This window comes from Oncorhynchus gorbuscha, linkage group LG22, assembly GCF_021184085.1.
Source record: "Oncorhynchus gorbuscha isolate QuinsamMale2020 ecotype Even-year linkage group LG22, OgorEven_v1.0, whole genome shotgun sequence".
In the NCBI taxonomy this organism is placed as follows: Eukaryota; Metazoa; Chordata; class Actinopteri; order Salmoniformes; family Salmonidae; genus Oncorhynchus; species Oncorhynchus gorbuscha.
Genome location: NC_060194.1, coordinates 15,620,306 through 15,642,511, shown reverse-complemented (window position 1 = coordinate 15,642,511; position 22,206 = coordinate 15,620,306). Strand labels below are relative to the sequence as shown.

General features: G+C 44.9%; 1 protein-coding gene across 3 annotated transcripts in view; it reads right to left on the bottom strand.

The window, feature by feature from the left end:
* The window catches only part of LOC124009399 (ephrin type-B receptor 1-like), a 377,149-nt gene that overhangs the window by 79,308 nt on the left and 275,635 nt on the right, over window positions 1-22,206 (bottom strand). For all 3 annotated transcript variants that reach the window (XR_006834290.1, XR_006834291.1, XM_046321201.1), the window contains exons 4-5: window positions 21,063-21,218; window positions 5,053-5,388 (exon numbers count right to left, since the gene is read on the bottom strand). Coding sequence is in view for 1 of the 3 variants with exons in the window: in XM_046321201.1 (XP_046177157.1) it covers window positions 5,053-5,388; window positions 21,063-21,218 (492 nt within the window). In the remaining 2 variants the exon portion in view is untranslated. The remainder of the gene's footprint in view (window positions 1-5,052; window positions 5,389-21,062; window positions 21,219-22,206) is intronic.

The window sequence follows — 22,206 nt, the reverse complement described above, 5'->3', positions numbered from 1 at the left end:
CTCAGAAATGTTTGAAAATGTATTTAAAAAAAACTGAAGTATCACATTTCCATGAGTATTCAGACCATTTACTCAGTACTTTGTTGAAGCACCTTTGACAGCGATTACAGACTTGAGTCTATTTGGGTATGACGCTAAAAGCTTGGCACACCTGTATTTGGAAAGTTTCTCCCATTCTTCTCTGCAGATCCTCTTTCCCCCGATCTTGAATAGTCTCCCAGTCCCTGCCGCTGAAAAGAATACCCACAGCATGATGCTGCCACCACCATGCTTCACCGTAGGGATGGTGCCAGGTTTCCTCCAGACGTGACGCTTGGCATCCAGGCCAAAGAGTTCAATCTTGGTTTCATCAGAACAGAGATGATGACCATTATTTTCATGGTCAGAGACCTTTAGGTGCCTTTTTGCTGTCGTGTGCCTTTTACTGATAAGTGGCTTCTATCTGGCCACTCTACCATAAAGGTCTGATTTGTGGAGTGCTGTAGAGATGCATGCAAGGTTTTCCCACCTCCACAGATGAACTCTGGACCTCTGTCAGAGTGACCACCGGGTTCTTGGTCACCTCTCTGACCAAAGCACTGCTCCCCCGATTGTTCAGTTTGGCTGGGCGGTTTTGCTGGAGTCTTGGTGGTTCCAAACTTCTTCCATTTAAGAATGATGGAGGCCACTGGGTTTTTGGGGACCTTCAATGCTGCAGGCATGTTTTGTACCCTTCCCCAGATCTGTGCCCCGACACAATCCCGTCTCGGAGCTCTACGGATAATTCCTTCAACCTCATGGCTTGGTTTTTGCTTTGACATGTACTGTTAACCGTGGGACCTCATATAATGGGACCTGATATAGACAGGTGTGTGCCTTTCCAAATCATGTCCAATCAATTGAATTTACCAGAGGTGGACTCCAATCAAGTTGTAGAAACATCTCAAGGATGATCAAAGGGTGGCAGCGTAGCCTAGTGGTTAGAGCGTTGGACTAGTAACCAAAGTTTGCAAGATTGAATCCCCGAGCTGACAAGGTACAAATCTGTCATTCTGCCCCTGAACAAGGCAGTTAACCCACTGTTCCTTGGCCGGCATTGAAAATACGAATTTGTTCTTAACTGACTTGCCTAGTTATATAAAGATAAAAAATAAATAAAAATTACAACAGGATGAACCTGAGCTCGAGTCTCATAGCAAAGGGTATGAATACTTATGTAAATAGAAACATCGTTTGACTTGTTTGGACGAAGTTTACTAGTAGCTTTTTGCACGAGTGGATTACTGAAATCCATGGCGCCAACTAAACTGACTTTTTGGGACATAAAGAAGGATTTTATTGAACAAAACGACCATTCATGTTGTAGCTGGGACCCTTGGGATTGCAAACAGAGGAAGATATTCAAAGCTAAGTGATTTATTTAATCGCTATTTGTGATTTTGAGAAGCCTGGGCTGGTTGAAAAATATGTTGATGTGGTGTGCTGTCCTCAGATAATCGCATGGTATGCTTTCGCCATAAGGCCTTTTTGAAATCTGACAACGCAGTTGGATTAACAAGAATTTACACTTTTAAATGATATAAGACACTTTTATGTTCGTGAATGTTTAATATTACGAATATTTATTTGAATTGTGCGCCCTCCAATTTCACTGGATGTTGTCGGCTTCTATCCCACTAGCTGGACACCTAGCCCAAAGAGGGTTATTAATCCATTTTAGAATAAGGCTGCACCGTAACAATATGTGCAAAAAGGCAAGGGGTCTGAATACTTTCCGAATGTACTGTGTCTAAAAAAAAAAGCTAATTCACACACGCTCAGCAAAATCCACAAACTGGAAGCTTCACAACTTTCCATAGCGCCATAGCTCTGCTTTCAACCATGTTGTTATGGTGGAGTAACAAGTACCAGAAATATCCAATGTTTTTAACACAGAAAATCCCAGAAAAGATGCTGTAAACAATCAAATCTGTAATAGGGTACACACACACGAAATGACCAGTCAAAAACCAAATACACAACAGCACTCAATACACAAATACACTCCACATATTTGGCAGACACTCTTGAGGTCTCTCTTATAACTGCAAACGCAGGAAAAATGAAACGAGTCTCATTTAAATTTTCCACTTGGTCAATACTTTGTGCTCTAGGTCCCTTGATAAGTGTCACAATGAAACACCGTGGATCTCCACGGGAGCATGAAGAACACTGTAGGAAAAGGACCAGCCAGACAAAATATCCCAAAGCTGTCATTTCCAGTGGCTGAATTCACATTCCATCACAAGGCCAGAGAAATAGAAGGGAAGGAGGGATGCAGGAGAAATGACGAATAGGAGAGAGAGAGAAAAATAGAAAAATCGCAAGGGAGTTGGAGAGAGCGAGAGACTCAAGAGCCTTTGAGAGCAAGAGACTTCCAAAAATAAGAAAAGGAGAGAAAGAGGGTGAAGGAGAAAGATGAGGAGGCGGCCATCCAACTCTCTGGCTTGGTTCACGCTGCCCTAATCCTGGGCTAATGTCTTGGACAGAAGAGTTGTCTGCTTGGTCATTATGTAGTACTAAACACCCAAACCCTTCTTGTCTCACTGCCTGTTCTGTAACAGCTACGGCACTGCTGCCAAGACGACAAACAGCAGAGAAACTGGCCTGTATTCACAAAGAATCACAGAGAATAAGATCAGTTTCGTCTTTTAAATCATAACGAATAAGAGGAGGGACTTGATTCGTGATCACACTTCTACTCTCTGTGATGCTTTGTGAATACTGGCCCTGTTCAGCCCTATAAAAACAACCTCCAGCTATTTCGCCCAGGATTGTAATTCGGTCGTTTTTTTTCTTTCAGGGATGTGTTCAATACAGCATGAATGTTTTAGGCTGTGGCTTTATAGACTGTTCTCAGTCTGTCGTGAAGGGAGAGGCCGAGTCAAGTCTAGTTATTCGAAAAGAGAACCAGAAAGATGACCAGCAAAGATATCTGATAAGTCACAACGCTGTCTCAACACTGTCTCAACACTGTCTCAACGCTGTCTCAACACTGTCTCAACGCTATCTCAACGATGTCTCAACACTGTCTCAACGCTGTCTCAACGCTGTCTCAACGCTGTCTCAATGCTGTCTCAACACTGTCTCAACGCTGTCTCAACACTGTCTCAACGCTATCTCAATGATGTCTCAACACTGTCTCAACACTGTCTCAACGCTGTCTCAACGCTGTCTCAATGCTGTCTCAACACTGTCTCAACGCTGTCTCAACACTGTCTCAACGCTGTCTCAACGCTGTCTCAACGCTGTTTCAATGCAGTCTCAACGCTGTCTCAACACTGTCTCAACACTGTCTCAACGCTGTCTCAATGCTGTCTCAATGCTGTCTCAACACTGTCTCAACACTGTCTCAACGCTGTCTCAACGCTGTCTCAACACTGTCTCAACACTGTCTCAATGCTGTCTCAACACTGTCTCAGCGCTGTCTCAACACTGTCTCAATGCTGTCTCAATGCTGTCTCAACACTGTCTCAACACTGTCTCAACGCTGTCTCAACGCTGTCTCAACACTGTCTCAGCGCTGTCTCAACACTGTCACAACGCTGTCTCAACGCTGTCTCAACACTGTCTCAACACTGTCTCAACGCTGTCTCAACACTGTCTCAACACTGTCTCAACTCAACACTGTCTCAACACTGTCTCAACGCTGTCTCAACACTGCTGTCTCAACACTGTCTCAACACTGTCTCAACACTGTCTCTAACACTGTCTCTAACACTGTCACAACGCTGTCTCAACACTGTCTCAGCGCTGTCTCAACACTGTCTCAACACTGTCTCAACACTGTCTCTAACACTGTCTCTAACACTGTCACAACGCTGTCTCAACACTGTCTCAGCGCTGTCTCAGCGCTGTCTCAACACTGTCTGTCTCAGCACTGTCTCAGCGCTGTCTCAACACTGTCACAACGCTGTCTCAACACTGTCTCAGCGCTGTCTCAACACTGTCACAACGCTGTCTCAACACTGTCTCAGCGCTGTCTCAACACTGTCACAACGCTGTCTCAGCGCTGTCTCAACACTGTCTCAACACTGTCTCAACAATGTCTCTAACACTGTCTCTAACACTGTCACAACGCTGTCTCAACACTGTCTCAGCGCTGTCTCAACACTGTCTCAACACTGTCTCAGCGCTGTCTCAACACTGTCTCAACACTGTCTCAACACTGTCACAACGCTGTCTCAACACTGTCTCAACACTGTCTCAACACTGTCTCTAACACTGTCTCAGCCTTCAGAATATCAAGTAGAATGGACGGTATATAAAAATCGTATTTGCTGTTTGTCGTAGATAGATTCATTTACTTTAGGCTTTTGACTGAAGCTTAAGAAGCAAACATTTCTGTAAAGTTGTCTTGGAGCAGAATGCAAACCAGCATTCCCTTTCAAAGGGTTTGATGTGTAAATAAAACTGGGGAACTACAAAGGGTGCAGAAATAGGGCAAAGGGAGGGATCTGCTGGTCTCACCACAGATCCTAACACGCCATTTCTTGGGTTGGGGTTTTGAACTTCACCATGTTTTCAATGGGGAAATCCCCCCCCATCCCTCAACACACTCAATTATATAGCAGGCCTCTGCTTTCATGCGAGAAAAGAGGGCGATAATACAATAGAAGAGAGACAGTTTCAATATTTCACTTCGTGAGTTCTCGTACAGCTGGAGTCAGCTGCCACCTCCTCACTAATTCGCAGTTTAGCACAATGACCTCTCTCCAGCTCACATTGTGAAAGAAGAAGCAACAGGCCAGGAGTCAGAAATGCAGAGATTATGTTATGTTTACCAGTGCTGAGCAATGTGGGATGAAGTATGATATCAACAATCAATGAAACGCTATACAAATGTTTTTCTTTGTACTGTTCACTAGAAAGGAGACACAGCTACAGCAAACTACGCCAACAATGTACATGAACACAGATGCCGATAATGATGATGATGCCGACCATCCCCTCTCAGTGAAACTACACATCACACACAGAGAACCCCTCAACCCCCCCCCCCACCCCAAACACACACACACACTATTCTCTTACCAGCCTGGTTGGTGGTGATGTCTATAGACACGTGCTGGGCAGGGTAGGGGCTCTTATTGGTCACCCCATTGACGGCCTGTATCTCGAAGCTGTAGAGCGTGTGGGCCCACAGGTTACTGATGAACACTCTGGTTTCCGTCAGGCCCAGCTGCCGCGGAACAAACTCCACGTTGTCGTCACAGTGTGAACAGGTACGGCGGTCCGCCCGGCACTTCTTACAAACAATGTTGTAGACCACGTCCTCACGACCGCCTGTCTCCCTAGGCGAGTGCCACTCCAGGATCACGGAGGTCTCGTTCACGACGGAGATCACGTTCCGCGGGCCCGAGGGAACGCCTACAAACAGACACAGAGAGGAACCTTTATTTAACCAGGTTTTCCCATTGACATCTCAGTGAATCTCTTGCCAACAGGCCTTGAGACTTGACAAACACAATGAGAAGGATTGCATTCTATCCAACCTTTATTTGTGAATTTGTCAGAATACTTGTTAGACATTAGTGCACTGTTGGAACTAGAAGCACACGCATGTCCCTACACTCGCATTAACCTCTGCTAACCATGTGTATGTGACCAATACCATTTGATTTGATTTGATTCTTTAACCAGGAGATCCCATTGAGATCTCAAAGAATCACATTTTCCAGAGAGACCGAGCTAAGAGCGTAGCTTGAATGTAAACCATAGTAAGCTAATGCAAATCCTGGACCCCTCATAGGATAGGCAAGGTAATAACCTTTTCACACTGCTAAGCCACACAGAACTGACCCAAGCTGAGCTGCTCTTGGTTGGCCTGGCTACACATCCACCATCATTTCTGGAACCATGCTGGAAAGGGCAATACGAATGGAAAACATCAGAGCCAGCACAGTACAGGTCAGCCCTATAGTGGGATTTAGGCACACTTGCTTTTTAACATTATTGTGTATTTCTTTGCCAAGGAGAGGGAAACGGGTCATACTCCATATCCATGGAGAGGACAGGAAAGACTTAGATAAACTGGGATTAGTGGAATGTTTTTATGAGTCCCGCTCTGTTGATGGAAGAGTTTTCACCACTTAAACGATTGTTTCTGGACATGTCAGTGATCAGAGAGCAGCTACTCTATATGCTAATTATAGTCCATCACTACAGCGAATGAGCTATCGCCAAAGGAGAGGGAGGCAGCTCGCAGTTAGACTAGGGGTCTCTTATAAATCAAGGTGAATCCAGGACTATCTAGTCTTTTCACATACGGTATTAATCTTTTCATTAATCTTTATAGTTTCTATATATTGTGTTGACGTTTCTACTGTAGCACACCGTATGTATGGATCATTATGTATTTACTGTTTTATTCACGTTTTCAAGTGCTGGTAACAATTCATGCATTCTGATTCTTGCAGAGATTGTAATGGTCACATACGATGTGTGTACAATGCTTTCTGGTTGTCATGGAAGCGTCTGTCAGACCAAAGATGTTATAACAAAGGATAGTTCACTCGACTGACTTATGGTGCTTTCAAGACAACTGTGAACTCTGAAAAATACTAGGTCAAATCATGACACCAGTGATGTTCAGCTCGGAAAGTTGGAGCTCTAGAAATTAATGACCGTTCAAAAAGATTTTTCCCAGTCAGAGCTTGTTTTTTCAGAGTTCCCAGTTGTCTTGAACGCACTGAAGTCTGAGATTTCCCAGTACCCTGTTGTTTTGAACTCGGCATCACATTGTAACTCCTTTCAAGGGGTTTTATTTTTACTTAGCGTACAAACATCTCCTATTTTTTGCCCCCCATTTATTGAAAAATCCCCCATTATAGTAATATTTCCTGCATCATATCCCCCCACGATACCTTCCCCCATTTCTACCCCCCATGGACTTGAAAACCCCCACAAATAAAAGGAATCCCCCACAAACCCCCCTAAAATGGTTTCCTCCCTGTTTAGCTTTCTCGCTGTGGTTAGGCTAGGCAATAGGCTTGTATTTGGTGTGATGATCTGTGAGGTGATTTTATTTGCTTGGTAAATGACTTGTCAAGTCATGTGCTCCGGTTCTTGTATATACTGTAACAAGCACATCAAAGATTTGTAATATGCTGAAAAGTGGCTAAACTAAGTCCATATTTTTCAGGCAATGGGCACAGCCATCTTTGACTTTGTTTATTTATGTCTTATAGTGAATGACATTCTGGGATTAGGGAGTTTTCGCCAAGTCAAACATAAAGACACATGGCTGCCATCATAAAGAATTTAGCAACTGTTAGCTTAGCTGACATGCATTTATTTTCTAAACAACATTACATTGGTCTCTTGTGCTCACCATAGATGTGGTACATTGTAAACTAGTCTAGCTGTTAGGTTGCTAATTTATGATTTTTTTTTTGTCAGCGCAAAAATGGTTATTTAGACTGGTTTATGGAATGAGTTTATCTGTGGATGTGTTCCGTGTTATGTTCCGAATGATACAGTTCGCATTTATCTTTTACAATAAAAGGTGAAATTGAGGAACATAAGTTGTGAAGACCTTTATTTCCCATCAGTACAAAACATTGTTTACATGCTGTTCAGACACGTTTGTTGCATCATACATTCTGTTGTTACTGTTCCAATCACATACTTGAGATCGTACGCTGCAAGGACCACTTGACAATGATCGCAAATATGTGATTAAAGTTATTCAATGTGACTTATTCAAGCACATGGTCTACACAAAAAGGTGTGTGAAAATGTATTGCCCGAATAGATCTGGGTTAATAAATAAAGGATACAATTCAAGGAAGCCGTATAAGCGTAGTATGAGTTTCCCATTACAGAGAGGTTGAGGGAAGGCAGTTGAAAATAAAGGAAACAAGAGAAGGAAGCTGTATTAGTGTATTAGGACACAGCCCTGAGTTTCCCATCATGGAGGTTGAGGGAAGGCAGTTGAAAATAAAGTAAACAAGAGAAGGAAGCTGTATTAGTGTATTAGGACACAGCCCTTAGTTTCCCATCATGGAGGGTGAGGGCAGGCAGTTGAAAATAAAGGAAACAAGAGAAGGAAGCTGTAATAGTGTATTAGGACACAGCCCTTAGTTTCCCATCATGGAGGGTGAGGTCAGGCAGTTGAAAATAAAGGAAACAAGAGAAGGAAGCTGTATTCGTGTATTAGGACACAGCCCTGAGTTTCCCATCATGGAGGGTGAGGGCAGGCAGTTGAAAATAAAGGCAACAAGAGAAGGAAGCTGTATTAGTGTATTAGGACACAGCCCTGAGTTTCCCATCATGGAGGGTGAGGGCAGGCAGTTGAAAATAAAGGAAACAAGAGAAGGAAGCTGTATTAGTGTATTTGGACACAGTCCTGAGTTTCCCATCATGGAGGGTGAGGGCAGGCAGTTGAAAATAAAGGAAACAAGAGAAGGAAGCTGTATTCGTGTATTAGGACACAGCCCTTAGTTTCCCATCATGGAGGGTGAGGGCAGGCAGTTGAAAATAAAGGAAACAAGAGAAGGAAGCTGTATTAGTGTATTAGGACACAGCCCTTAGTTTCCCATCGCCGAGGGGTGAGGGCAGGCAGTTGCTTCTGTCAACACAGCCACAATAAATCATTGTTCCTGCAAAGCCATGTGGGATAGCACTGGGGCGCTTGGACAAAGCAGCGAAACACACAGAGGTGACGGAATGGCAGTGTTTCCGCGGCGACCTCGGCTTTGCGCCACGGTGACGACTATGGGGTCAGTGACAGGGAGGACGTGACCTCCACAGTGTGGTTATTATAGTCTACCACAAAGAGGACAGAAAGAGGATGGAATCCATCACCTCTCGATAGCCCACAGTTTTACCCAAAGCCACTTACATTTAACATATATATTTTTAGAATGTGTTTTGTATTTTTGAAAGAAACTCTATTTAACTGGGCATATCAGCCATAATTAGGATGTTTCCCATGCAAAACAACTGACCAACAACCACCGTATTCATTGGCGCTATCAGGTGTGCGTACGAGAGCGAGAGAGACATTATTTGCTATTGTTTGCATTTCACGTTTGTATATTATCTACTTCCCTTGCTTTGGCAATGTTACCATATGTTTCCCATGCCAATAAAGCCCCACGAATCAAATTGAATTCAGCGAGATAAGGAGCGAGGCAGGAGCCTAAGAGAATGAGAGAGATGTGAACGAGAGGAGAGAGTGTGTGTTTGCAGAAATAGGGCAGAGACGGAGAGAACAGCTGCACTTACAATATGCCCCATGGGCATCACACACACACACGGAGGGCATACACTATACGTGTGTATACATATAGTCCATATAATCAACATGACAACACCTACTGCTGTCAGAACTGATATAAATGACCCTGTCTATGTGTCATATGACAGTCACACTACAGAACACATGGCTTCTCATGAAACAAATACATATGACATGTAATCCCACTGTCTGTTTGCATGTACATTATTCACATGCTTGTGAGCCGTCTGTTTTCATGCATGTATACAACAAAACAAAATGGCTGTGAGAGGAGAGGTGTGAGTTTGGCTCGGTGCACCTCGTCTCTGGGCTCCTGCTGGTAGCTGTATAGATTCCCCTATGCAGTGACGGATGGAGAAATCCGATGTGACTGCTACTTAACCGGTGATTTGCAGGCTATTATGGCTGCCCTTGGCTGTTTTAATTTGCCATGGGATTTAATTTGTCGAGTTCATTACTTACCGAGCTCCTACCCTGGCATTCATTTAGCCGCACTAGTCAGCCTCGATTGTTGCTTACATCTTACACGCCACAATTAGGACGGCTGCACGATCATCAAGCGTTTTGTTTACTCCCAGTGACGTGTTAGAATGATTGGAGTGTTTGTGACAGTTTGTGTGGGGTTGGGTGGGTCCGGTTAGGGTGTGAGTGTGTGTGTGTCTATGCATGCGTGCGTGAGTGTGTGTGTATGCATGTACACGTGCATGCCCAATAGTGTTACTGTCAAACTCATCCCCACCATTGGCAACTAACTGATGAGGCATAGAGAATCCCATGTGTTACAGATACAGTTATCCTGTGTGTGTGTGTATCCTGTGTGTGTGTGTTTCTTTTCTCTCCTTCTCCCCTCACAGGTGAAAACCATCACTCCCCAATCAGTCAACAATCAATCATAAGACACACCTCCTCCTATTTCCTGACCTATCACAGTTCCTTCCCCATGGTTTAAAAACCCCATCATTTGTTTGTTCTAAAGCGCAGCTCAGCTCAAATCTCTAGCTCAATCTCTCTGTAAATGCCATGTCTGTAGGTCTCTGTGTTTCACTCTCGCTTTGTATCTTAACCTCTCTTTTGTTTAAAGCACCTCCATAGCACTTTGTCATCACCTGTGAGTATTGTTTTTGGTTATGGTGTTTGTTTGTTGCTGGTGGGAAAAGGGGGAACCCAAGACAAGTCGCCCATGGGCATACACTTCCCGTAGGTGAACTTTGTTAAATACACTAGGTAGAACTGGGCGGACCACCCACTGTATTTTTGGTTAGTTAGTTAGCTGTTAAAGTAGGCTAGTCTAGCTTAGGGGTGTGTTTTTGTATATTTATTGTTTCTTTCTTTGGGTCCAGCTCAGCCCCTTTTCCTGCTCCCCCCATTACCGTGTGTTTATAAATAAACCCTGAGTTTGACGGTAGATTTCTGTTGTCGTGGTTATTTCGTGCACACTTTTACTTTGTCACAATAATAATTTGCATGAGTTATGTTACGGGTCTCATTACCATCCCCCCTAGACTGTCGGGCCAAAAGGGATTCGTAACACCATGGAACAGGTGGATAGAGAGTAATGTCTACAGTCCACATATTGTTGGAGGACCAGAAAGGCCACGACCCTTGTTTGCCCCCTGGGCTGCCTGCTAATGTCAAGAGCACTTCAGCGCCCCAAATATAAACAGCCCACCACATTGTTTACCTAGCCTGGCCCTCTAAGCCAATCTCAGTGCTTTGCTGGGTCTCCTTCACGCTGTTTGTCTTTTCAATGGGAAACAGCTCCTCGGGGACTCACTACAACTCCCTGTGTGGAGATACGGAGCACAGACCGACTAAGGAATTGGGGGAGGAGAAAAGGAAAGGCGGGTTGGTGTTGGCTGCTTTGTGTCAGAGGGAGAACTAAACAGAATGGCTCACACGCACATACGCCTTAATTCTCCAATTGACTTCTTCGGCAGCACATGTCGCTCACAGGTGCCACACACCATCAATTTGGTCATGTCAGAAACATCTGCACTTGAGAAACCCATCATGTCAATCACGTCACATCAATGCTCAGCCATAGTCATTGCCCGTCTCGCAAGACGCACGGGGCTCGCAGCAATAACATGAACGAACGTGTTGCGCAACCTGTTTCCCTCAGTCGGCTGAATGCATCGCTTAGTTCATAGAAGCGTGGGCTACGTGAGTAACCGCCGACATCCGCTATTAGCGCCTGCGACAAACGGAGCCGCAGCAGCGGTTTCTAGCGTACCTTTGAGGAGAGAAAAAGAGGCCCAACAGATTTGGCTCTAGCTTTTGAACAGTTGGAGCTATTAGCGACTACGACCACATTCCTGGTATGGCGGTGTGCCCAGCGAAGTTGTTTCAATGTTACGGACTCCCACCGCACCAGATAGAACCGGAGAAGTCTAACACCCAGGGAAGCTGGTCTGCTTGATCTACAAAAGCTCCAATATCAGTGCCGAACAAGGAGCACGGGATGTGAAAGAAATCGCTAGAGAAGAATGAATGCTCGTGTGTGCTGAGGTCTAAAGCACAGCACCATCTCTCCCACGGCAGGCAGCAGTGCAGGCAGAGGGATTAGCCCAGGCCAGGCAATTACACTGGCTTAGCTCTGTTGACTAGTGCATTACTGGCAGAACCAGCAGCTTTCTTTCTCTACCACTGCAGAAGGAGAGGAGGAGAGAGGGAGGAAGAGGAGGGACGGTGAGAAAAAGGAAAGGAGACATGGAGAAGATGAGAGAGGGAGAGAATGACAATTGGAGGAAAGGAGAGAAAGGAGGTAAGAGGGCAAGGAGACATGGGAGGAGAAGGAACAAGATAGGAGAGAAGATGGACACAAAAAAAATAACATGACAAGTCGAATCATGAGAAAAGGCATGAGGGAGAGAAATTAGGAGGAGATGTGGTGAAAATGAGGACAGGAGAACAGGAGAAAGGTTGAAAAGGAGAGAAGAATTGCCTGAGAAAACATCTCTCTCAGCCTGTCCTTAGAGTGCAGAATGTTAGGAGGATTATGGATTTGTGGCCTGAGGTCCAGACAGTGTGCGGCAGAGGTCAAGGAAGCATCTGGAAGCTTGGCCACAGTTATGAGTTGAGGTTCTCTTTCCATGAACTCAACCATGCTACTTAATTTCTCAATGTCCCTTCCTCTTCTCACAGTGGAGCCACAGCACAGTTCTCCCTTACTCCCCTCCATCCCTGTATCACACTTATCAGCAAGAGTTCCACTGGCCCACTCCCACCGACTCCCACCAATTAACGGCTAGGCCTGTCAGTCTGCCTCTCTCCCCCACACAGAGAGAGGCCTGTGGGCCCAGGAACTGGGGGAAGGCTGGGGAAAGCCTGAGGGTGGTGGAGAGAGGGGAGCGCTGTGCAGAGCGACCCCTTTCCAAAGGCCTCTAACAGTGGGTAACATAGCCGAGGGGAATGGGCCTCGTGCTGGGAGACAGAGGGTTTGACGGCCTCCCCAGTTGAAGAGGAAAGGGGAGATGGAGGTTGTTTGAAGTGGAGCCTCGGCTTGGTGAGTCCCACAGTGGGCGAGGGGATGGTGAGAGAGGGCTCATTGCTACTTCATTTCTCCATTTCCGTCCCTCTTCACACAGTGAAGCCACAGCACACTTCTCCGGCTCTTCCCCTCCATCTCTATAGTTGCTTCTCAATATGCATACTACCGTGCTCCACACACTCCTGCTCCGAGTTCCTTCTTTGATGACGTTCTCTTGAGTACGTTGTTTTGAGGGCCAGATGTTGGAGAACACATAAAAATGTACATGTGCGCACTCCTGTGCTACTGCATTACTTTGGACCAATAGAGACTAAAAAAAATTATATTACATAAAGCAAACGCAACCTTGTGACTTCATAATTATCAGCTAGCTATATGTGAATCGCATTAATCTAGCTAGCTAGATAGTTTTAGATGTAGAAAACAACCTAAAATGAATGTTGTTATACCAGGTAGATGGCCAATGTTAGCTACCAAAATCTTTGTCAGTTAGCCTGTGGTCTATGCACACTACAGATATTCGAGGCAGCTCTATGCACACTACAGATATTCTAGGCAGGTCTATGCACACTACAGTGGATATTCTAGACAGGTCTATGCACACTACATTGGATATTCTAGGCAGGTCTATGCACACTACAGTGGATATTCGAGGCAGCTCTATGCACACTACTGTGGATATTCTAGGCAGGTCTATGTACACTACTGTGGACATTCCAGGCAGGTCTATGCACACTACAGTGCATATTCTAGGCAGGTCTATGCACACTACAGTTGATATTCTAGGCATGTCAATGCACACTAAAGTGGATATTCGAGGCAGGTGTATACACACTACAGTGGATATTCTAGGCAGGTCTATGCACACTACAGTGGATATTCTAGGCAGGTCTATGCACACTACAGTGAATATTCTAGGCAGGTCTATGCGCACTACTGTGGATATTCTAGGCAGGTCTATGCACACTACAGTGGATATTCTAGGCAGGTCTATGCACACTACAGTGGATATTCTAGGCAGGTCTATGCACACTACAGTGGATATTCTAGGCAGGTCTATGCACACTACAGTGAATATTCTAGGCAGGTCTATGCGCACTACTGTGGATATTCTAGGCAGGTCTATGCACACTACAGTGGATATTCTAGGCAGGTTTATGCACACTACAGTGGATATTCTAGGCAGGTCTATGCACAATACAGTGGATATTCTAGACAGCTGTATACGCACTACAGTGGATATTCTAGGCAGGTCTATGCACACTACTGTGGATATTCTAGGCAGGTCTATGCACACGACTGTGGATATTCTAGGCAGGTCTATGCACAATACAGTGGATATTCTAGACAGCTGTATACCCACTACAGTGGATATTCTAGGCAGGTCTATGCACACTGCAGTGGATATTCTAGGCAGGTCTATGCACACTACTGTGGATATTCCAGGCAGGTCTATGCACACTACTGTGGATATTCTAGGCAGGTGTATACACACTACTGTGGATATTCTAGGCAGGTAAACACAATATGTATTTATTAACGTAGCAAGATAAAATCTTGTAGTCAGGCAACATATGAGCTGTTGAGTGATTTGGAAAGCCATAGTCAGTCAAAAAATAATATAATAATACTCGTATGAAAAGTTTTCATCTTTAGCTCACAATCTGTGGATACTATACGATTAGAAAGATAAAAAAAGTATCTAAAACATCACAGCACAATTGAAAAGTATATGGCACATGGAAACCAAACGAGGGTGGTCTATGGTGATAGGTGGGATGGGCTGAGGTTTGGGATTAAAGCGTTATGTTTGGCCTCCCGGGTGGCACAGTGGTCTAAGGCACTGCATCACAGTGCTAGCTGTGGGTTTGAGCCCAGGCTCTGTCGCACCCGGCTGCGACCGGGAGGTCCATGGGGCGACTCACAATTGGCCCAGCGTCGTCCGAGTTAGGGAAGGTTTGGCCGGTAGGGATATCCTTGTCTCATCGGGCACTAGCAACTCCTGTGGCGGGCTGGGCGCCGCAGGGTTGTGTTTGCACGCTGACATTGGTGCGGCTGGCTTCCGGGTTGGATGCGCGCTGTGTTAAGTAGCAGTGCGGCTTGGTTGGGTTGTGTTTCGGAGGACGCATGGCTCTCGACCTTCATCTCTCCCGAGCCTGTACGGGAGTTGTAGCGATGAGACAAGACAGTAACTACTATTTTATTAAATAGTTGATGTTTGGTAATGTATTATTGTTATGTAACTGCTTTATATAAAAGTACCATGTATGTAAAATATGTACGTAAAATATGTATGTATAATGTGTATGTATAATGTGTATGTGTAATGTAGGTATATGTAGCAGAAAAGCTGTAAAAGAACAACAAATATATTTGTCCTCTGAAGAGGAGGACAGGTGGATGGGTTAACAAAAAATGAAAACATTTTTAAACGAGATGTGAGTGGGAACCTTATCATTCCGAAGTCAGAGTTCATTTTCTCTTGCTTCTGCTCAATACCAGCAGCCATTATTTTCAAGAAACAATTTTTCCATGGTTGCGTCATATTACATCAACAATCCTGGGAATATTTTAGTTGAAGCTTGCGTCGATGCATGCTTTGAAATGTGTACACACAAAGTACTCATCTGAGAACTGTCCTCTGTGCTCCATTTCGCATACGTTAATTGGACGCTGATCGTTTCGTGCTCCAATTTGTACGCTAGAATGCATATTGAGAAACACCCTGTATCTCATTTCTCGACCAACTAATTAATCAACAACAGTTCCACTGGCCCACTCCCACCAACTCCCACCAATTAATGGCCAGGCCTGTCAGTCTCCTTCTCTCCCCCACACAGAGAGAGGCCTGTGGGCCCAGCAGGCAGGCAGCCCTGGACCAGCCAGTGGTGAGGGAACTGGGGAAAGTCTGGGGGAAGCCTGAAGGTTGGTGAGGGAGAGGGGAGTGCCATGCTGGGCGAGCCAGTCCCAATGGCCTACGATGGCGGGTAGCAGAGCCGAGGGGAGTGGGCCCCGTGCTGGGAGACAGAGGGTTTGGTGGTCCCCCTAGATGGACGTGGTTTGAAGTGGAGCCTTGGCTCGGTGGGTCCCACGGGGGGTCAGGGTGGTGAGAGGGGGATCGTCTACTACTGCTGCTGCTGCTACTACTACTACTACTACTGCTGCTGCTGCTACTACTACTACTGCTGCTACTACTACTACTACTACTACTACTACTACTACTACTACTACTGCTGCTGCTGCTACTACTACTACTGCTACTGCTGCTACTACTACTACTGCTACTGCTGCTGCTACTACTACTACTGCTGCTGCTGCTACTACTACTGCTACTGCTGCTACTACTACTACTACTACTGCTGCTACTACTAATACTACTACTGCTACTGCTGCTACTACTACTACTACTACTGCTGCTACTACTAATACTACTACTGCTACTGCTGCTACTACTACTACTAATACTACTACTGCTGCTGCTGCTGCTGCTAATACTAGTACTGCTGCTGCTGCTACTACTACTACTACTACTGCTGCTGCTGCTGCTACTACTACTACTGCTACTGCTGCTACTAATACTACTGCTGCTGCTGCTGCTACTACTACTACTGCTGCTGCTGCTACGACTACTACTGCTGCCCTCTACACTATAGCCATCGGCCGTCTGGCATTGCCATTGGCTGTTGAGGAAATGTTTCCTTCCTGCTTCACTGCCCGTGCTGTGCTTACGTTGCATCATGTCCAATGGCAGCATCCAAGCTCAATAATAGCCCAGGTTTAATTCTTGATGGCTGATGCGCAACTTTTTTTCTATCTTGGGAATTGAAATAATGAGAAATAAAGTACATTTTGGTTGCATATGGCCTTTACTATACACCACTGGTTATTTTAGTAAGATGTATGAAATCAATAAGCGACTAATACTAGCTAGCTAGATACATTGACTAGCTAGGTTCACAATTTAAACAAAAGCAACATGTGTAAATAGAGAATCATTAAAGCTGCAATATGAAACTTTTGGGGCAACCCGACCAAATTCACATAGAAATGTGAGTTATAAATCTGTCATTTTCATTGAAAGCAAGTCTAAGACGTGGTAGATCGGTTCTATGTTGCTATTTTTATGATTCCTGTTCTCAAGTTTTGTTTTTGTGTCGTTACTTCATGTTTTGTACACCAGCTTCAAACAGCTGAAAATGCAATATTCCTGGTTATGGAAAATATATTTCACAGCAGTTTAAAGAGTACAATCATTCTCTAAGCTATACCTGCTTGTTTTGTCACATAAACTGAAATAAACTCAAATTATTATTACTACTACTATTACTACTACTGCTACTTCTATTACTAATACTGCTACTACTACCACTACTATTATTATTACTACTACTACTACCACTACTATTACTACTCCTGCTACTACTACCACTACTATTACTACTTCTGCCAGGATTAGGAAAGCATTGCAGAGCAGCTTGCAGAGAGTGTTGGGAAGCATTGAACAGAGAATGCTACAAGGCCAGTGGAGGCTTCTGAGGGGAAGGCGGTTCATAATAATGGCTGGAATGGAGTCATTGGTGTAGAATCAACCACATAGAAACCATGTGTTTGATGTGCTTCATACCACTCCATTGACTCCATTCCAGCCCTTGTTATGAGAAGTCGTCCCCTCAGCAGCCTCCACTGGCCTTGGCGTAGTATGGGAAGAGCAACATTGCTGGGCTGAGGCAGCGTTCAGACAAGAGACTCACCAGGAGAGTGAGCAGATATCATAGTGGAAAGGGTGCATTCTACAGCCTTACGGTAGAAATGGCTACTCTTTGGGAGTGTTCAGAGATTCAAAGCCGAAAGCTATAGTGTTCTACAGGGAACGTGCATAGAGTCAAGTTGGAGAGTGGTGCATGCCAGTGAAAAACCTGGAGAGCTACGGTGAACCTGAGGAATGTTCAGAGCCTCAAGGCAGACAAGGATGCCACAGTTGGGGAGCGTTCAAAGTCTCAAGGTGCAAATGGGTTCTATTCTTGAGGGGGAATTCAAAGCAACGACATGGAGAGGGCTGCCTCACTTGGAACGGGCATTCAAGACTTGAAAGAGGAGCGGCATGTTGATGTTGCACTAGGGGAGCATTCAAGGTCTCAAGGCGAAGAGAAACGCAGCAGAGCAGATGGCTTGACATACATATGCAGTTGAAGCCAGAAGTTTACATACACTTAGGTTAAAGTCATTAAAACTCGTTTTTCAACCACTCCACAAATTTCTTGTTAACAAACTATAGTTTTGGCAAGTCGGCTAGGACATCTACTTTGTGCATGACACAAGTCATTTTTACAACAATTGTTTACAAACAGATTATTTCACTTATAACTCACTGTATCACAATTCCAATGGGTCAGAAGTTTACATACACTAAGTTGACTGTGCCTTTAAACAGATTGAAAAATTCAAGAAAGTTATGTAATGGCTTTAGAAGCTTCTGATAGGCTAATTGACATCATTTGAGTCAATTTGAGGTGTATCTGTGGATGTATTTCAAGCCCTACCTTCCAACTCAGTGCCTCTTTGCTTGACATCATGGGATCATCAAAATAAATCTGCCAAGACCTAAGAAAACAATTGTAGACCTCCACAAGTCTGGTTCCTCCTTGGGAGAAACTTCCAAACGCCAGAATGTACCACGTTCATCTGTACAAACAACAGTACGCAAGTATAAACACCATGGGACGATGCAGCCATCATACTGCTCAAGAAAGAAGCTTTCTGTCTCCTAGAGATGAACGTACTTTGGTGCGAAAAGTGCAAATCAATTCCAGAACAACAGCAAAGGACCTTGTGATGATGCTGGAGGAAACAGTATATCCACAGTAAAATGAGTCCGATATCGACATAACCCGAAAGGCCGCTCAGCAAGGAAGAGGCCACTGCTTCAAAACCGCCATAAAAAAGCCCAACTACGGTTTGCAACTGCACCTGGGGGCAAAGATCGTACTTTTTGGAGAAATGTCCTCTGGTCTGATGAAACAAAAATAGAACTGTTTGGCGATAATCACCATCGTTTTGTTTGGAGGAAAAAGGGGGAGGCTTGCAAGCCGAAGAACACCATCCCAACCGTGAAGCACAGGGGTGGCAGCATCATGTCGCGGGGGTGCTGCAGGACGAACTGATGCACATCACAAAATAGATGGCATCAAGCAGAAGGAAAATTATGTGAATATATTGAAGCAACATCTCAAGACATCAATCAGGAAGCTATATGGGTCTTCCAAATGGACAATGACCCCAAGCATACTTCCAAAGTTGTGGCAAAATGGACAACAAAGTCAATGCATTTGAAGTGGCCATCACAAAGCCCTGACCTCAATCCTATAGAAATTTGTGGGCAGAACTGAAAAAGCTTGTGCGAGCAAGGAGGCCCACAAACCTGACTCGGTTACACCAGCTCTGTCAGGAGGAATGGGCCAAAATTCACCCAACTTATTGTAGGAAGCTTGTGGAAGGCTACATAAAACGTTGGACCCACGTTAAACAATTTAAAGGCAATGCTTCCAAATACTAATTGACCCACTGGGAATGTGATGAAGAAATAAAAGCTGAAATAAATCATTCTCTCTACTATTATTCTGACATGTCCCATTCTTAAAATAAAGTGGTGATTCTCACTGACCTAAGACAGGGAACTTTTACTAGTATTAAATGTCAGGAATTGTGAAAAACTGAGATTAAATTAATTTGGCTAAGGTGTATGTAAGCTTACGACTTCAACTGTAGCTACAGTATGCTTCCACAGACACAGACAGGTCTGGTAGCAACAGCCAGACCAGAGGAACAGAAGTGGACACTACACCGTGTCTCTGAACCAATCAGCTAAGGCTCCATGAATTATCAGGATATAATTACATTTAACATTCCCAGACTAATACAGTAGATCTAGTCCTGCTCCATAGTGAGGAGTATTTGAGAACCATGAATACGATTCTCCATTAGGGCCAGTGTGTGTGTGTGTGTGCATGAACATCTGTGTGTGTGTGTGTGTGTGTGTGTGTGTGTGTGTGTGTGTGTGTGTGTGTGTGTGTGTGTGTGTGTGTGTGTGTGTGTGTGTGTGTGTGTGTGTGTGTGTGTGTGTGTGTGTGTGTGTGTGTGCGTGCGTGCGTTCAGGGCTTCAGTGTTCTTCTCTGACATAATTGCGTGTCAATGAGGACTTGTGATGAGCTTAGCGTATTGTTTTCATGTGTTACGGTAAGTATAAGGGCATGAACAGGCTTATTGGCTACCCGGTGTACTGTATGTGAGGAGGCTAGTTGGTGTGTCTGCTGTGTCTATCAGGATAATGAGGACTGTGGTCTACACTAGGGGAAGATGGATTCATGTACTGCACACTGCAGTACTGAAGTCGTAAACAGTGTCTAACAGAGTTAGAGTAGAAGCAGTACCATAAAGATACTCACTGGTGCAGGACATGTCTAGCTGTACAGAGTTAGAGTAGGAACAGTACCATAAAGATACTCACTGGTGCAGGGCATGTCTAGCTGTACAGAGTTAGAGTAGGAACAGTACCATAAAGATACTCACTGGTGCAGGGCATGTCTAGCTGTACAGAGTTAGAGTAGGAACAGTACCATAAAGATACTCACTGGTGCAGGGCATATCTAGCTGTACAGAGTTAGAGTAGGAACAGTACCATAAAGACACTCACTGGTGCAGGGCATGTCTAGCTGTACAGAGTTAGAGTAGGAACAGTACCATAAAGATACTCACTGGTGCAGGGCATGTCTAGCTGTACAGAGTTAGAGTAGGAACAGTACCATAAAGACACTCACTGGTGCAGGGCATGTCTAGCTGTACAGAGTTAGAGTAGGAACAGGACCATAAAGATACTCACTGGTGCAGGGCATGTCTAGCTGTACAGAGTTAGAGTAGGAACAGTACCATAAAGACACTCACTGGTGCAGGGCATGTCTAGCTATACAGAGTTAGAGTAGGAGCAGTACCATAAAGATACTCACTGGTGCAGGGCATGTCTAGCTGTACAGAGTTAGAGTAGGAACAGTACCATAAAGACACTCACTGGTGCAGGGCATGTCTAGCTGTACAGAGTTAGAGTAGGAACATTACCATAAAGATACTCACTGGTGCAGGGCATGTCTAGCTGTACAGAGTTAGAGTAGGAGCAGTACCATAAAGACACTCACTGGTGCAGGGCATGTCTAGCTGTACAGAGTTAGAGTAGGAGCAGTACCATAAAGATACTCACTGGTGCAGGGCATGTCTAGCTGTACAGAGTTAGAGTAGGAGCAGTACCATAAAGATACTCACTGGTGCAGGGCATGTCAGGCTGGTCCATGTCACCGCGGTAGTAACCATTGCGGCAGATGCAGATAGTGGCGGCCTCGGCTGTAGAGCGGCTGTTGGAGGGGCACTGCAAACAGAGGCCTGGACCCTGGGTTGATTTAAATGTCCCTGGGGGGCAGGCTACAGGGGGAGAGAAGGACAAAACAACATTATTTATTAAGATAATGCAAAGTGTTTAGGCCTAGGGCAAAACATGTACACAGTATACTGCCTTGCATCCTGGCTTGACATGAGGCACTGGCGTACAGAGTGGGAGAGGGGACAAAATACATCAAAAGTCACATTAGATAATGCCAAAGCTAAATAGCAATGTTCTGTTTATCATTGTACGCGCGATAGAAGAGCACAATGTGTCTCTCTCTCTCTTTCTTGTGCTTTCTCCCTCTCTTAAATCTCCGTCTTTCCCTTTCTTTCTCCCTCTCTTAAATCTCCGTCTTTCCCTTTCTTTCTCCCTCTCTTAAATCTCCGTCTTTCCCTTTCTTTCTCCCTCACACTGCCCTCCCTCCCTCCTTCCCTCTAACCATCCCTTCAACCAAATCTCTCATCCCATCCCTCTGTCTTACTTTGTTATAAGTGACTACATCCAGCCCCGTTGATTTCCACAGTGATAAGTCCCCCTGCTTCAGCAACAGCAGTAGCAGATTCATTCCACTATGTTCTCAAATGTAAACGGAAGGCCGGGGAACGAGGGGAAAAGAGGAAGGACAAAGATGATTGTGCCTGATATGACTGCGTCCCTAAGCTCAGGCAATAACCTACGCCCATTTCGCAATCCTGCAGGAATAAAATGACGGGGGGGGGGGGGGAGGGGTCTCTCTCCTCCAAACAGAGGGATTTTACAGGCTATAGTAACTGTGATGAATGCCTAATATTTTAGCTAGCTTCCTCATCGGGTTTAAGAGGGGCTACAACCCGGGAATAACTGGGCCTATAAATGTAACAGGACAAGCCACTCACCGTCTCCATCTGCGGTTATGTTCTGGAGTGAAACCGTAATGTAATGGCTTGGCTGTGGGTGGGAAATGTGGGGTGCGCTTTTGCGACTCGCCCAATGACGGCACATTCCACCCTTCTGATACGACCCTGTGGATTACACGACTTCACCGTA